This window comes from Coptis chinensis, chromosome 2, assembly GCF_015680905.1.
Source record: "Coptis chinensis isolate HL-2020 chromosome 2, ASM1568090v1, whole genome shotgun sequence".
NCBI lineage: Eukaryota > Viridiplantae > Streptophyta > Magnoliopsida > Ranunculales > Ranunculaceae > Coptis > Coptis chinensis.
The window spans coordinates 97,453,652-97,469,175 of record NC_141457.1 but is presented as its reverse complement, the minus strand read 5'-3'; the positions used below and the strand labels follow the sequence as shown (position 1 = coordinate 97,469,175).

At 33.2% G+C, this 15,524-nt stretch overlaps 1 protein-coding gene across 2 annotated transcripts; it reads right to left on the bottom strand.

The window, feature by feature from the left end:
- Window positions 1-2,419: 2,419 nt before the first annotated feature.
- Window positions 2,420-5,001, bottom strand: LOC147519403 (uncharacterized). 2 transcript variants are annotated; one of them, XM_086591004.1, is made up of 2 exons: window positions 3,096-4,975; window positions 2,420-2,601 (listed from the first exon to the last, which is right to left on the bottom strand). In XM_086591004.1, the coding sequence occupies exons 1-2, from the start codon at window positions 4,381-4,383 to the stop codon at window positions 2,570-2,572; spliced, it is 1,320 nt and encodes a 439-aa protein (XP_086447130.1). In that variant the 5' UTR covers window positions 4,384-4,975; the 3' UTR covers window positions 2,420-2,569. The 2 variants fall into 2 exon arrangements, with proteins under 2 accessions (XP_086447130.1, XP_086447129.1); XM_086591003.1 differs by lacking the exon at window positions 2,420-2,601 and having other exon boundaries at window positions 2,864-5,001.
- Window positions 5,002-15,524: the final 10,523 nt, after the last annotated feature.

Genomic DNA, 15,524 nt, shown 5'->3' with positions numbered 1-15,524 from the left:
TAGGGACCCATGTCAAAGATGAATCTTTGCAAGTTTCTTTACGTTTACACGTTACAAGTTTACAGTCCTGATTTTTAACGTACTCGAAGAAATCTGTATTTAAGGACTAAACAGTTAATAAGTTCACCGTTCACGTCCTGAAAGATGGTTAATTAACTAATTATATCCTTCATCAAGTCAACCAAAATAATTACAAGGCTCCAAATCTGTGGTCACTGGTGGAAATCCAAATTTTAAAAATTGAACTTGGATTCAAGTCTTCTTAGGACCACTGCCTAGGAAGTTTGGAATTTGTTCGTCCATCATGGCTTACGTATAACGTAAAAATGATAAGAAAATTCAATAAATCAGCATCCATACTTTCAATTTTTACAATACAAACAAATAAGCTGGCTCTATAAGGTATGTCATTCTTGAAGTTGATTATTTTATTAGAGACCTCTATAACCGGGTACAGTCGTACAGAGATTGATTTCTCTACTACACACACATCTCGTATCTCGGCACAGACACACACATCTCAGAACACACACAGATATCGAGGCATACACACATCTCGAATTCGGATCAACGGCGAGATAACACGGTTATAAAATGATCTTTGTATCCAGTTATAAAGATCTCAAGTCTATTTTCTTATAATAAAAATTCTAATACACTTAATTGTCTATTTTATTGTCCTTAAGAGTTAAGACCACTGTTAGAATTTCTTATTCCATGTCTCAACAGTAGGCTCAAAGAACTGAGAGAAGAGAGTCGGCTCTGCACAGGCAGTGATTCAAGATGTTTGATTTTATTTATTTATTTTTGGCTCCAAAAACAGACAGTAAATCTCCTTTTGCTTTCTAAAACCAAATAATAACAATAATAATTGATGCATTTAAGGCATGAATGGAGTCGGAGTGACCTTGCCCAGCCAATCACGCAAAACATTAGCATAAAATTTGGGATCAATAGACTATTTTATGATACATAAATAGCCACATATAATGGCAAGCATTGTCAAGAAGTGTCGTACGATGTTCATTACCTAGTGCGAGGTAAAATAATGCACCGACTTTTTGTGGCCTAACAAGCTAGGGTTTAGGGCCGAGTTATAACCGATTCACCGTGACACCATGAAAATCTTTTTTTACTTAACAAAAAAAATGGAGAATCTTTTTTAAGCCCTGAATAATATTTTTTTTTTGGTAAACTGAATAAATATTGACTTCGTACTTTCCACTACATAGACTCTATTCATTTTTCTGTACCCTTATATGCATTATTACAACCAATTTGAAGGAAAACATATTCCGGAAAAGAGTAGGTCAACAATCCCTACTAGCAGAACAAATATGGACTTCAACTTGTGCTGTAATGGCACATACTATTATTTTTTAGTTAGTTTATGTGACTTGGACCTTATATTAGCTGTTGGCCCTATACTCTAATGCTCCTATCATCATAGGCTCATAGCTTTTGCACAAATGTTTTCTTTTTCTTTTTATATCTTGGGATATCTAATATTCTTAAAAAATAACGATTTTTATTGTGGATGAGCTTTTTGCAGGTAGATACAAAAAGCTTTATATCTTTTGAGCTTGAAATCATAGTAGCCTTGGAGTTTTCGTTTAAAAAACATCATGTGTTTTGTCCTAGGCACAAACAGAGGGGATATATACACATAGAAAAAACATCATTGCTAAAAGAAATCACAGAATTCACTGGCACCGGGCCACCATGATAACCAATAGATATCACATGTCTTAGCACTTTCTCACCTCCCAAAAGGCACTAAATCTCTCGCAAATCCCATAAATAATCATCACATCCTCTGCAATCATCACTCAATTCCTTTCAAATCAGTATAAAAATGAGTGAGAGAGGGATAGAAGGAAGGAAGGGGGGAAGGTTGTTCAAAAGGAGTATAACTAACCATGGGTTTTGGTGATAGAAAAAAATGACCTCTTTGGAAAAGAAAGAATTGAGTGGGGCGGATTTTGGAGAGAGAATGCTTACAAAAGAGGGAGGGGAGTTAAAACTTAAAACTAACGTACAGCATTTACGGAGTTTCATAAAAGTGTACAATCATGTCACATATCAGTAATTATATGAATGAATCTACTTGTTTAGAATATTGAAACTAAATGCGCACACTTGAACTATAGAACTTAAACTAATTATAGGGTGGGAATGTGGAATACTTCAACCAGAAAATAGGCTAGCTGAATTTTCTTTATGCAAAAAAAATTTTAAATATAAAAAATCCAACCAGAAAAAGGGTTGATTATGAATTTATTCATTGTTATATAAGATATTTAATAGAGTTGATTATACGCAAGACCATGTGATGTGGAGCAGTTTATTACCAAGTACTGTTCTCCTAAATCCTAATGGTGGATAATTGTTTTTAAACAATGGGCAAAGCCAAAGAATACAAAAATAATGTAACCATCTGACGACAAATCCACAATACTGTATATACAAAGTTTAAACAATGCAATTTCTAGAATCTCTCAACAAAAGAATAATAATGTATTCTATAGAAGATTGCGGCGGCTAACGATTCCCCAAATCTCGCCACCAATCACTCGAATCTATCTCTTAAAACCAAAACACCTAAAGAAGAAAGAAAGAAATGAAAATAGAGGGAAGAACATATAGAAAAAGTATAAACAAGTTAACATAACATATAACAAAGACAAACAACCTGCTTTTCTTGGATTAAGTCTTACCAGTTTGGAAAAATACAAGACAAAGGTATGAATTTTCTTACACGTGATATACCCCAAAAAGACAAAATACAAGAACTTGACTACAAAGATTGCGATGCTACATTTAATCAATTAATGTAAGATATTTATATATAGCAAGGCAAAGCAAAGCAAAATTTCCATGATCATGTATAAAATTCAAAGATAGTAAAAGAGAGAGTAGTATATACATACATATAGTGAGGGATTAGAACTCATACGGTGTTGTGGTTTTGTAGATAGTGGCAATTAGAGGATATAATGGAGAACTAATGACAAACTTCTCCTTGTTCATCTATCTTCACTATGCATAGTTACTAGCTAGTTAATCTGAAGAACAAATCCATGAATCCACCATACCTTCACCACCCCTTGAAGTAACATTCTCTGTCCCCTTCTCATGCGACGAAGAACCCGAGAAGTTCAATTTGCAGCTATTAGCGCGTTGAGAATTACCATAGTTCTCATTGAAAGATCTTGCTTGTCCTTGATCACCATCATTTGATCCCACGCCATCTCCACAGTTGGACGCAAAGTTGTTGTCATTCCGCATTCCATCGGATGTTCCGAAGTTTGGGAGCTCATTAAGATGAGTTCTAACTTGCCCATGATTCATATTGAATTCGTCCAACGTCCCCATTCTTGTATTTGATAATATCCCTTGAGAGTTATCGCCGAAGCCTGATGAATTGGGCGATGGATACTTAGGAGGGATAGTAGACTGTAGGAGAGACTGGAAAGTGAGAAGCGGGTTTTGCATGTTTACAAGATTTTGAGATTGTTTAGAAAGGCCTAATTCAGAAAGTAGTTGGTAGTTATTACTAGAAGTTGTATTGGTTGTACTCATATTGTTAGTACTAGGAGTATTACTTGCAATACCAGGAGACATATTAGAAGATGCAAATGGTGATGGTTTCTGCGCAAAAGGCCGTAAGAGGTAAGGTGGAGGCCTGTTTGGTTCCAAATGACCAGACCTCATTGTGGAAGCAGTGCTAAAGAGATCAAGTCGGCTTCGAGGGAATGGAGAAGCAGAAAATGGTGGAGCGGGTATACCAGTGAATTCTTGCACCATGGCTCGAAAATTCGACGTGTCCGTGGTAAGAACAGTAGTTGGTGCTCGCCGCGAAGCTCTAGAGCGCTTTTTGGATGTCCGAGTTACATTCGTTGGATCGGACGATGAAGCTGAAGCCTTTACACTAGTATCAGCACCCTGAGGCAATGACACGGAAGATGGAGGAGTTTGTATAATGACTCTATTAACATCTTGATGAGTAGTACTTGCCATAATTGATGAAGAAGAGCCCATGATTGCACCCATATCAGTTGAATTGGGTTCAGATCTTAAGTTTCTAGACCAGACCACGTCAAGATTTAGTGGAGAATTTGGATTTGGTGGTGGGGTAGACCTTGATGATGAGAAGACATCAAAATAATTTGATAGTGGATCAAACAACGAGGTTGGGTTTTGGTGGTGGTGGTGGTGGTGGTGAAGAGAAGATGGTGGTGGTGGTTGTTGTGGATTGCCAAGAACACCCACATGACTAGAAGAAGAAGGATTGAGAAAAGCTGAGATAGACTCATTTCTTGAGTCATATTCATCATCACCACCACTCGAAGACTGTAAACTACCACTGTTACCAGAATCCATAGCTCAAGAAAAAAGGATCCAAGTGAAGTTAGGAGAAACTTCAAAACTTCGAAAAAGAAAGGTTGAAGAGTAAAAAAGAACAAAAAGACAAAAGGGATGCAGAGTTTGAAGAGAGATTTTCTATTACCTCAATTAAGATGAAGTTCTGGAAAAGAATCCATGTTAGTAAATGAAGAGAGATCTTCTTCTAAAACAGCTTTTTGAAAGTTACCCAATAACTTTAAAGCTCTTAGATAGTCTGATCTGCAATGAAGTGACACTCCTTTGCCTTCTTTTCTCTCTCTCTGATCAAAAGGGTGCCGAACTATATATTATATGAGAAAAAGAAGAATGGAAACATAACAGCTAGCAGATCTTGATCTCTAATGGGTTGTAAGGTTGTAAAGAAGTAGAAGGAGAATCAGCTTTTTCACTATGTTTCTTTCTTCATTAGTAGAAGTAGGGTTTTTGGAAACACAGAGAGAGAGAGAGAGGGAAAGGGAGAGAGAAAGGAGAAGAAGGCTCTTTATTCTTTAAACTTTCTTCTTCTCTAAAAGAGAGGCGGCTTTAGCTCACGTTTTCACTTAAAAAGACTCTTCCTTGATCACTCAATAATCAAATAAAATTCTCTTCCTGTTTGAGAGAGAGAGAGAGAGAGAGAGCTAAGTGTACTGTAGAGCTGCTGACGATTTGCTACTGTCAACCGGTCAAAATGAGATAGTGTGCGTGTGAATGTAGGAAAGGTAGTACATTAGGTTTGAGGTATTGATATAAAAAGTAAAATTAAACAGTAACCAATAGGGTGGGCAAGCAACCGGGCTTCAAAAGCCAAAATGAGTCACTAAAAATCAACTAAACGTTCGTAAATATGTCCAAAATAAAAAAAAAAAAAAAAAAAAAAAAAACATATATGCGTTACCATTGATGAGTAATCTAAGATCTTTTTTTTTTTTTATGAATTAGTAAAATTATATTAAAGTAAATTATAAAACTGTTACTAAAATACGTTGAATTATAGTGAGAATCTGAGAGACAGTATAACCCATTACATGTTGGTAAAAATAAAATAAGAGGAAATAAAATGTAAAATAGCTAAATGTACTGGGCGATGGGCGAATACTTCTACACCAGACTGTTTAGAACTTAGTTCAATTCTTATTCTGACTCCCAAAATGATTTTTGCTATTTTGCTTGGAAATAGATACATTACATTTTTCGATACAAATCCATCGTGGTTAGTTAAGGAGTTAGTTCAAGGAGTCGGTTTTCGAGAGTCTTCATGTAACTATTGATAGCAAAATAAATATCGAAAATTACTCCATCCTTTCAATACCAGTATCTATGGATAGAAATCATAGAATCAATGAAGTTTCTAATCACGCTTTTAAAATTTGTTCAACCAATTTTCCAAAAATAGTAAAATACTAAAAATATCATTACAAATTTACAATTAGACTAGAATACTAGATAACTTAATTGATATTGATATTGCGAATTTTCTAATCACGCTTTTAAAATTTGTTCAACCAATTTTCCAAGAATACTAAAAATATCATTACAAATTTACAATTAGACTAGAATACTAGATAACTTAATTGATATTGATATTACAAATTTTCTAATCACGCTTTTAAAATTTGTTCAACCAATTTTCCAAGAATACTAAAAATATCATTACAAATTTACAATTAGACAAGAATACTAGCTAACTTAATTGATATTGATTTGTTCAACCAATTTTCCAAAAATACTAAAAATATCATTACAAATTTACAATTAGACTAGAATACTAGATAACTTAATTGATATTGATATTACAAATTTTGTCCACCACAATTTATCATTCTTCTTACATGTTTTCCAAATTTTCTTGGAAGTATAGGAATTGAGAAAATTCTGCAACACTCAGCCTTTGACCGGAAATAAGTAAGCCTTTAAGAAAAGAAAATCTACGAGTTATAATTGAGAAGATCAGAATCTTATGCAATCTTACTATCTCTGAGACTTAACTTGGATGGCCCTTATATTTTCCACTTGTACTTATGTGCCGCTAGGACAGGATTCTATTCCCTTGCACAGTACTACTGGTACTTAACCTCGGGTTTTTGTTTGGACATGTTAGCATTAAATGTGTACCTACTTAATTGATTGAAAAAGTAATTATTGATGGATGGGTCAGCTCAACCAGAACACAAGTTCGTTTCAACCATCCACACCAAAACTAACTTAGTCTGATCTTAGTTTTATCTCTTTATGGATAATAATTTTCGTCTTTTGTAAATATATATCGAGTTGGTCAGCAGTACATGAGTCATGACCACCTCCTGCAGGCATGTATCCGTGTTTGCTGTCCTTATCCTCCGTGTTATGGTCTTATGGAACAATGTTGTCATGTATCCAGCTTGTGGGAAAAAAACTTCATATACAGATATACGAAGAGCAATTTAATTTGGAACTTAAGTTTATTTGATGTAATAAATTTGGAACTTAAGTTTAAGGGATCCCCAAGTTTAATTTTGAAACCTTAACTCTCTTAGTTTTTCTCTTTTTCATAAAAAGAAAAAGAAAGAAAGAAACACACAAAACGCTGAAATTTCTTTGGAGTTTATTCAAATTGTTTTAAATGCTTTTCTTTTCTTTTCTTTTTTGTAAAAAAAATGCAATCTCTCGCATTAGGTTTTACCCACACGCAGAAGATTACTATTTTGTAACCACTTTTAAGTTATATCAGGTGTTTTTGTTTTCCTTCTTATCAAGTGCTATTAAAACATCTACAAAATGAACGCTTTTTGGGCCTAAACAATTATAGACTACACCGTCACTGCAGTGCTGCATGCATGATCCAATTTCTTAGCTTTAAGCCCAGAAACAAGTGATTTTTCCTTGCAGCAGCTTTAAACTTCTGGGTGCACGGAAAAGTGAGTGAGCACGTGTCATAAAGATGGGATGAAATCAATAGAAGAATGGAGAAGAAACCAAAAAAATGGTAGGCCAAATTGGAGGGAACACGTAGCAGTTGATGACCCAGGACCATGAAAGTGTTCTTCTAAATATACAAATTTAGCATAAAAATGTACAAACCCTAACCCCCCTATAATCTGATTTCACACGCTTCCTACGATCCTATGTCTACATGGAATGTTAGGAAATAGGTGCCACCAACTTTATTTGTTCACCATTCATAACGTTGTAGCTTTTGATCATATGTCCCTTTCAATCTGATTATAGAAGTGAATAATTCTAACAAAGATTATAAGGTACCATTCGCTAAGGGTAACTTGTTAACACTGGTCCAAAAAAAAAAACTAACATTTTTAATTTTATTATCCATTTAGTAATTCACGAATCACAATATAATTGCAGTTATTTCATTATTACATTAATTCCTAAGACTAGTCCTTTTTAATTGCTAATTTGTTTTAGACACTTTTCATATTTTCTAGTATTTTTTATAAGCTGAAAAAATCCAAGATTTCTCAGAAAATTTAGGTTCGTTGTTTGACAAAATTCCTATGTATCATAGGAGCATGGGTAAAAGGGAATGAAATGTTGCCTGTTGGTAGGGAAAGCGACGTCTCATATATAAAGGAAAAGGGGTAGTTGAAGTAGATGAAAGTGGGTTTTTTTAAAGAGGGAATTGGCAGATTACAAAAAGGAAGAGAAATGAGTGAAGCATGTTCTTACGAAGCAAGATTAATTAATGAAAAACGATTAAAAAAGGTATTGAATTTTATAAGTTTTGACAATATAGAGACTAAATTTTTTTTTTCCGTTAATTTGGGGACCAATTTTTTTAATTTTTGCAATTTGGGGACATGTGTAACATGACATCTAAATTTTTCACACGGTGTTTCACAATTCAATTAATTTCTATGGTCATGAGATTGTAGAATGTTAGCACGGCGTATAACAATGTATGTAATTTGTGAATTATAAAACACCGTGTGAAAAATTTAGATTATATATGTAACTAATCCCTATATTGCAAAAATTAAAAAGTTTGGTTTCCAAATTGACCGAAATATTTTTTTAGTCTTTATATTGTCAAAACTTATAAAATTCGATATCTTTTTTAATCGTTTTTCGATTAATTAATCTATGTTGGGAATCCAAATAGTATCAACAGAGGGAAAAAAAAAAAAATAGAAACACAAGCGCACGCACACATACGCAACTGGCCGAGCATACAAAATAACAACTTTGAGGAAGCAAGATAATAAGTCAATCTATCAAGATGAATAATGCAAGTTGTCCAATTCTGTGATTAGCAAAATTATTTATGACACAGGACGAAAATCATTGGAAATTAGGAACTCGTTAGTTAACTATCAGCTGTTTGACTAATGTGGTATGTGTTGTGAACTAGAAAACTGTTTGACTAATGTGGTATGTGTTGTGAACTAGAAAACTGTTTGACTGTTGTGTCCATAGTTTTAATACGATATTAATTAAGACTGTGGGCTGTGGCGCCTATTGGTTAATTAACTTGTCGTAATTAGAATTCATGTATGAATCAAGCTGTCTTGCATTTTTTTTTTCGATAACCAAGGACTTCTTAAATAGGTGGTTTGTAAATGTATGCAAAATTGCAAATACAAATAAGAAATGAGAAGAAAATTGTACTCGTATGCATCTATCTCCTTTGGTAGATTTTAATTTTAATTTGATTTGTTTAAGAGAAAAATGACCGGGACAACATCTCTGTCTAATTTGGGATAATTTGTTTTTGTTATTATATTTGTGGAGGATATGTAATACTAGACGATTTTCCCATCTGTATATGTTAGCAAAAGAAAAAACATTTAGGAACAAATTCCTTCTCTTTCTCTTTGAATCGTATACTTCACTTTCGAGAACATCGTTCATTTTGAATAATCCAGCTAAAAAGATTATTGCAGATGAGTAGATCAATTATTTTGTTTTTTTTGTTTTTTGCCGAAACTAGGAAGTTGCTTTTTCCTTTGGTCCAAAACTCCAAATACATCCAGTGCGAGAATCAAAGGGAAAGAGAAAAACTATAAAAGGCAGGAAAAAAACTAGGGGTGACTTCGGATCGGATCGGATCGGATTAACCTCCTTCGGAATTTTTCCAAATTTTTTTCGGAACCTAATATGCTAGCCAAATCCGATCCAATTTTTTTTCGGATTCAAAATATATTTCCAATTTCGAAACTTTTGGAAATTTCGGAATAACTCGGAAATTTCGGAATACTTGGTAAATTTTCAAAGATCTATTTATTTTCAATTATTTTTAGAATATCATATGCAATGTTCATTTGTAGGAGAGAAAACCACGTCCACAACACCAACGTATTCAACAACAATACGCACTTGTTTTTGAGAAAACCCATTTTCATTCAAACAAGTGATCCAAAAAAAACGAGAAAAAGAACTTACGACCCACCAATAGCAAGCATTGCATTCGTTGTTGAGAGGTCCGGGTATTTGTAATGTTTCAATCTTTTTTTCGTGTGAAAAATTGAAGCGTGAAGTGTCTGATAAATAATGGATTATGGTCTTGGACTCTAAGTAAACTTTACATAATATTATATCTATTGGAATTTGGCTTTTGGATTGGTCCGGAAGTCATTATATGACTCAATGACATTTTTTTTCATATCATTGTTGTTATGGTAGAACGGTGTAATAATGATGAGAGTGGTCCAATTCAAGTGGAAAAGTAGCGGCTATGTTATGTTTTTGTTTTATTTTTGGAAGTAAAAAACTAGAAAATGAATGACGGTCGAGATCTAATCAAGTGGATAGTGAGAGAAGTATATATTTTCGGAAGAAATTGGCAATAATATCGGAAATTTCGGAATTTTCGGATCGGATCGGATTTTAGAATTATATCCAAATCCGATCAAATTTTTTTTTCGGAATTTTCGGAAATCGGAAAATCGCCCATGAAAACTACACCCAGAGCCAGACCAATTTCGGGTCGGATTTCGGAAAAATCGGAAATTCGGCAAAAAGAGACACCCCTAAAAAAACGCAGTGCCTTCATTAACGGGCCCAAAGTAATATCAGGTATTTTTCAAGAGATTAACGGAAAAAAAAGGTGTTTTTCAAGAGGCTTATTGAGAAAAACCATCTCAAACTTAACGTTTATGCCCAAATAATCAGTATAGTTTGTATTTACTGGACTATTATTAACCTTCACGGGCTTCCGTTTAGATTATTCTCCGTGTGACCGTGTCCAGTTCCAACTCCACCGTCAGATGTTTGCTGACAAAATTATCTACCACGTTTCCACCACACAAACACGTGTCCCTAAATCGAAGCTGAACCAAGTGAACGTGTTTACTCACTTACGAGTTAGGACTTAGGACTAAGGAGCTAATCTCGCGAACTTCTTAGAAAAATGCTCACCTAATTCCATCTTCTTCGATTTGAATCAAAGGAGAAAGACAAAGGGAAAGAACGATGTTGAAACAAGGGATCTCAAAGACCTTCTTTACCCGCGGTTACAACAACCTAGCTCGGTTATTTGGCAAAGAAGACCCTAAAAAACACTTTTCACTTTCCAATCTTATAAGGTCACCCAATAGGCCAAGAGCATGCAGAACAAGCAGTAGAAGCTCACCAATTAGTCAAGGGAAAGACCAAAGCCCTTAACGAATTCCAGATATATAGATGGAACCCTGATAAACCCAGCAAGCCTTATTTGCAGTCTTATTATATAGACCTTACTACTTGTGGTACAATGGTGTTAGATGCCCTTCAAAAAATAAAGACTGAAGATGATTCAACTTTAACTAACTTATAGAAGGTGATCATGCAGAGAAGGAAGATGTGGGTCTTCTGCTATGAACATAGATGGAACTAATACTGTGGCATGTCTTAAACCCATCGATACTGATACCTCTGAAGTCTCCACTATTATTACTCCTTTGCCTCAAATGTTTGTCGTCAAGGATCTTGTGGTTGATCTCTCAAATTTTTATCAGCAATACAAGTAAACTAGTTTGTAGACCGCGCATACGCACTGGCTTTGCTCAATAATCATTACTATAGGTCTATACATATAGAAATTTCATAACAAATCGTTTTATTAGGGGAAAACATCTCCGTTTTAGTTGCTAATCCATTTTGATTTCCTAACAAATTGTTTTAATTGTGTTTTAAAAATCCGTTTTTAGTTGGGGAAATAATCTCGTTATAAAAGTTGACTTAATTTAAAAGTGTGATTCTCGTTTTAATATGAAAATAATTTCCATTTTAATTGGAAGTGCAAGAATTTCTCTTTTCAATATAAAAATAATTTCCATTTTAATTGGAAGTGCAATAATTTCTCTTTTCAATATAAAAGAGGAATTCCCGTTTTATTAGGAGTTTTGAAGAAAAAAATAGATTATTTCCGTTTTAAGTTGGTTCTTTAAAAGGAAAAAGAGATTCCCGTTTTATGTTGGTTTATTAAGTGGCGATGTTTTAATAGATCTTGAAAAATACACTTTGTAAGAGCTTTAATTTTAGTAGATCCGTGCATACGCACCGGCTATTTTTAAAACTTGCTCAACAATCATAACTATACATATAGAAATTTTCTAACAAATCGTGATTCCAATTTTCGTTGCTAATTAACCCGTTTTAATTTCCTTAACAAATTGTTTTAATCAAATCTTAAAAGCCCGCTTTAATTTAATTTCTTAACAAATTGTTTTAATTAAGTTTTAAAAATCCGTTTTTTAATTAGGGGAGGGATCACATTTTAATTTAGAAGTGTGATTTTCGTTTTTAATAGGAGAAAAATTCTCGTTTTAATTAGAAGTGTTAGATTTTTCTTTTTCAATAGGGGATGAATTCCCTTTATAATAGGAGAAAGATTCCCGTTTTAATTAGAAGTGCTAAAATTTCTATTTTCAATAGAAGAGTAATTTCCGTTTTAATAGGAGTTGATGATGTGGAATTTTAAGAGAGCTAGAAAAATACCCCTTGTGGGAGCTTTAATATTAAGATATAGATATTAACGCTTGATACACGCCACTTTATTTTGCTTTTATTTTATTTATTTTGTGCCGCATATTTGGAGTGAGGAAATGTTCACCAATATGGCAATCTGCTTGAGCCTTAGTCACCAGATCGTGGTACAATAGTGAGAGCGGAAGCAGGACTATGAGAGCGCTTTCAACACACCAATAAATATAAATATGTTTAATATATATTAGAATAGAGACTAGCTATTGAACCCGTCCTACGAACGGGTGCCTTTATATTAAATTATTATAAAAAATATTTGAACTATGTAGATAGATCTATTTATGAGATATGAATATTACATTGGTTACTTATCCAAATTTCTTGCAACATGAAAATCACACTCCAGAAAATAATAATAATAATAATGCACTTTTATAAAAACCCTTCGAGTTTTTTTTTGTTGTTTAATAATAGAAGATTAATAAATTTTTTGTGAGAATGCCCAATGAGGCGAAATTCATATTGAATATACTTGAATAGCAAGTCATTCTCAATCATATACTTGTTGAGACATTTCCATTACACATAAAACAACAATGTTTTGAGGTTAGTTCAATGCATTAACATTTAATTTCTGATTTTCTGTTAAATATTTTTTGAGATCAGTTCAATGCATTTGTATCCAGCTTTTTATTTTCTGTTAATTCATCTTTGAGGTTAGTTCAATACAATTACATCCAGTTTATGATTTCCCATTTTTCAATTTTTGTTAATTATTCTTTGAGGTTAGTTCCATGAATTTGCACTTAGTTTTGGATTGCGCGTTAATAAATCTATTAGGTTAGATCAATGCATTTGCATCTAGCTTCCTATTTCAAGTTAATTATCATTTAAGTTTAATTAGTTCAATGCATTTGCATTCAATTTTCGATTTCCCGTTAATTATTTTTTAGGTTAGTTTAATGCATTTGCATCTAGTTTTCGATTTTCAGCTTAATTATTCTTTGACGTTAGTTTGATGCATTCGCATCCAGTTTTCGATTACACCTGAATGATTCTTTGAGATTAGTTCTATGCATTGGCATCCTGTTTCTGATTTGTCGTTAATTATTCCTTGAAGTTAGTTCCATTCATTTGCACCTAGTTTCTGATTTCTTGTTAATTATTCTTTAAAGTTAGTTCCTTGCAGTTGCATCCAATTTTCAATTTCCCATTAATTATTCTTTGAGGTTAGTTTGATGCAGTTGCATCCACTTTCCGATTTTCTGTTAATTTTTCTTTGGGGTTAGTTTGATGCAGTTTCATGTTGTTTCCGATTACTCGTTAATTATTCTTTGAGGTTAGTTTGATGCATTTGTATCTAGTTTCCGAGTTCCCGTTAATTATTCTTTGAGGTTTGTTGAATGCATTTGCATCCAGTTTTCGATTGTCTGTCAATTATTCTTTGAGGTTAATTAGTTCAATGCACTTGTATCCAGTTCCTGGTTTCCCGTTATTTATTCTCTGAGGTTAGTTCATTGCAGTGTTACATCTAGTTTTCGATTTCCCGTTAATTATTCTATGAAGTTAGTTCATTGCAGTGTTGCATCCAGTTTCCGATATACCGTTAATTATTCTTTGAGGTTAGTTCATTACATTTGCATCCAGTTTTCAATTTTCATCCGACTAATTATTTTTTGAGATTAGCTCAATGCATTTGTATCAAGTTTCTGATTTCTACTTAATTATTCTTTGAGGTTAGTCGATGCATTTGCATCCGGTTTCCGGTTTCCGATTTCCCATTAATTAATTATTCTTTGAGGTTAGTTAGTTGGATTTGCATCCAGTTTCCGATGTCATGTTAATTATTCTTTGGTTCAGTGCAGTTGCATCCAACTTTTAATTTCCCATTAATTATTCTTTGAGGTTAGTTAAATTCATTTGGATCCAGTTTCCAATTTTATGTCAATTATTCTTTGATGATAGTTTGATGTATTTGTATCCAATTTTTTTTATTTCTCGTTAATTATTTCTTTGAGGTTAGTTTATGCAGTTACATCTAGTTTTTGATTTCCCGTTAATTATTCTTTGAGGTTAGTTTAATGCATTTTTATCCAGTTTTTGATTTATCGTTAACTTTTCTTTGGCGTTAGTTTAATACAGTTGCATCCAGTTTCCAATTTTCCATTAATTATTCTTTGAGGTTAGTTCGATGCATTTGCATCAAATTTTTGATTTTATGTTAATTATTCTTTTAGGTTAGTTCAATGCAATGTTACATCCAATTTCCGATTTCCTGTTAAGTATTCTTTGAGGTTTCTTTAATGCATTTGCATCAAGTTTTCGATTTTTCATTAATATTCCTTGACGTTGGCTGGTTCAATGCATTTGCATATAATTTTCCAATTTTGCATTAGTAACTCTTTGAGATTAGTTCGATGCATTTACATCCAGTCTCCTATTTCCAGTTACCCTTTAATTATTCTTTGAGGTTAGTTCGATGCACTCACATCCATTTTCCGGTTACCCATTAATTTTTCTTTGAGGTTTGTTCAATGCAGTGTTGCATCCATTTTCCTATTTCTCGTTAATTATTCTGCGTTAGTTCAATACAGTGTTGCATCCATTTTATGATTTCTCTTTAATTATTCTTTGAGGTTAGTTCAATGTTGTTGCATCCAACTTGCGATTTCTCATTATTATCCTATTTCCCGTTAATTATTCTTTGGGGTTGGTTCAATACATTTGTGTCCAGTTTCTGATTTCCTAATAATTATCAAAGTTGGTGTATAATACCAACTTATATTTATCGTTATGTAATGTCCTCAAAGCAGATAATAAGAATGTTCATCGTTTGCTAATTCATATTAGCACGTAAAGAGCATGAGCACTGATATGTTTATTGATTCAATGACCCTTTTTCAAAAAACTTCAGGTACTCCTCTTCATGGTTTAATGTTTGAAAACCATCAGAGACAAATGTGGAATGTGGTCCGTGATAGAAAACAAGTAAATACTTAATTTACTAATAGTGCAATTACAAAAAAAAATCACTCTTAAAAACATGAAAATTTCAAAACAAACCTGTGATAAAAATTTCAATTTTGTTCTACGAAAGAAATCTATTAATTAGAACCCCATCACAAATTAAAGTGAAGTAAAACATAAGAAAGAGTCGAATTAACATTGAATCACAGCATCACTCTATATTAGAAATGAATTCAGACTGCAACACTAACAAAAACAAAAAGTTGGATAAGTTG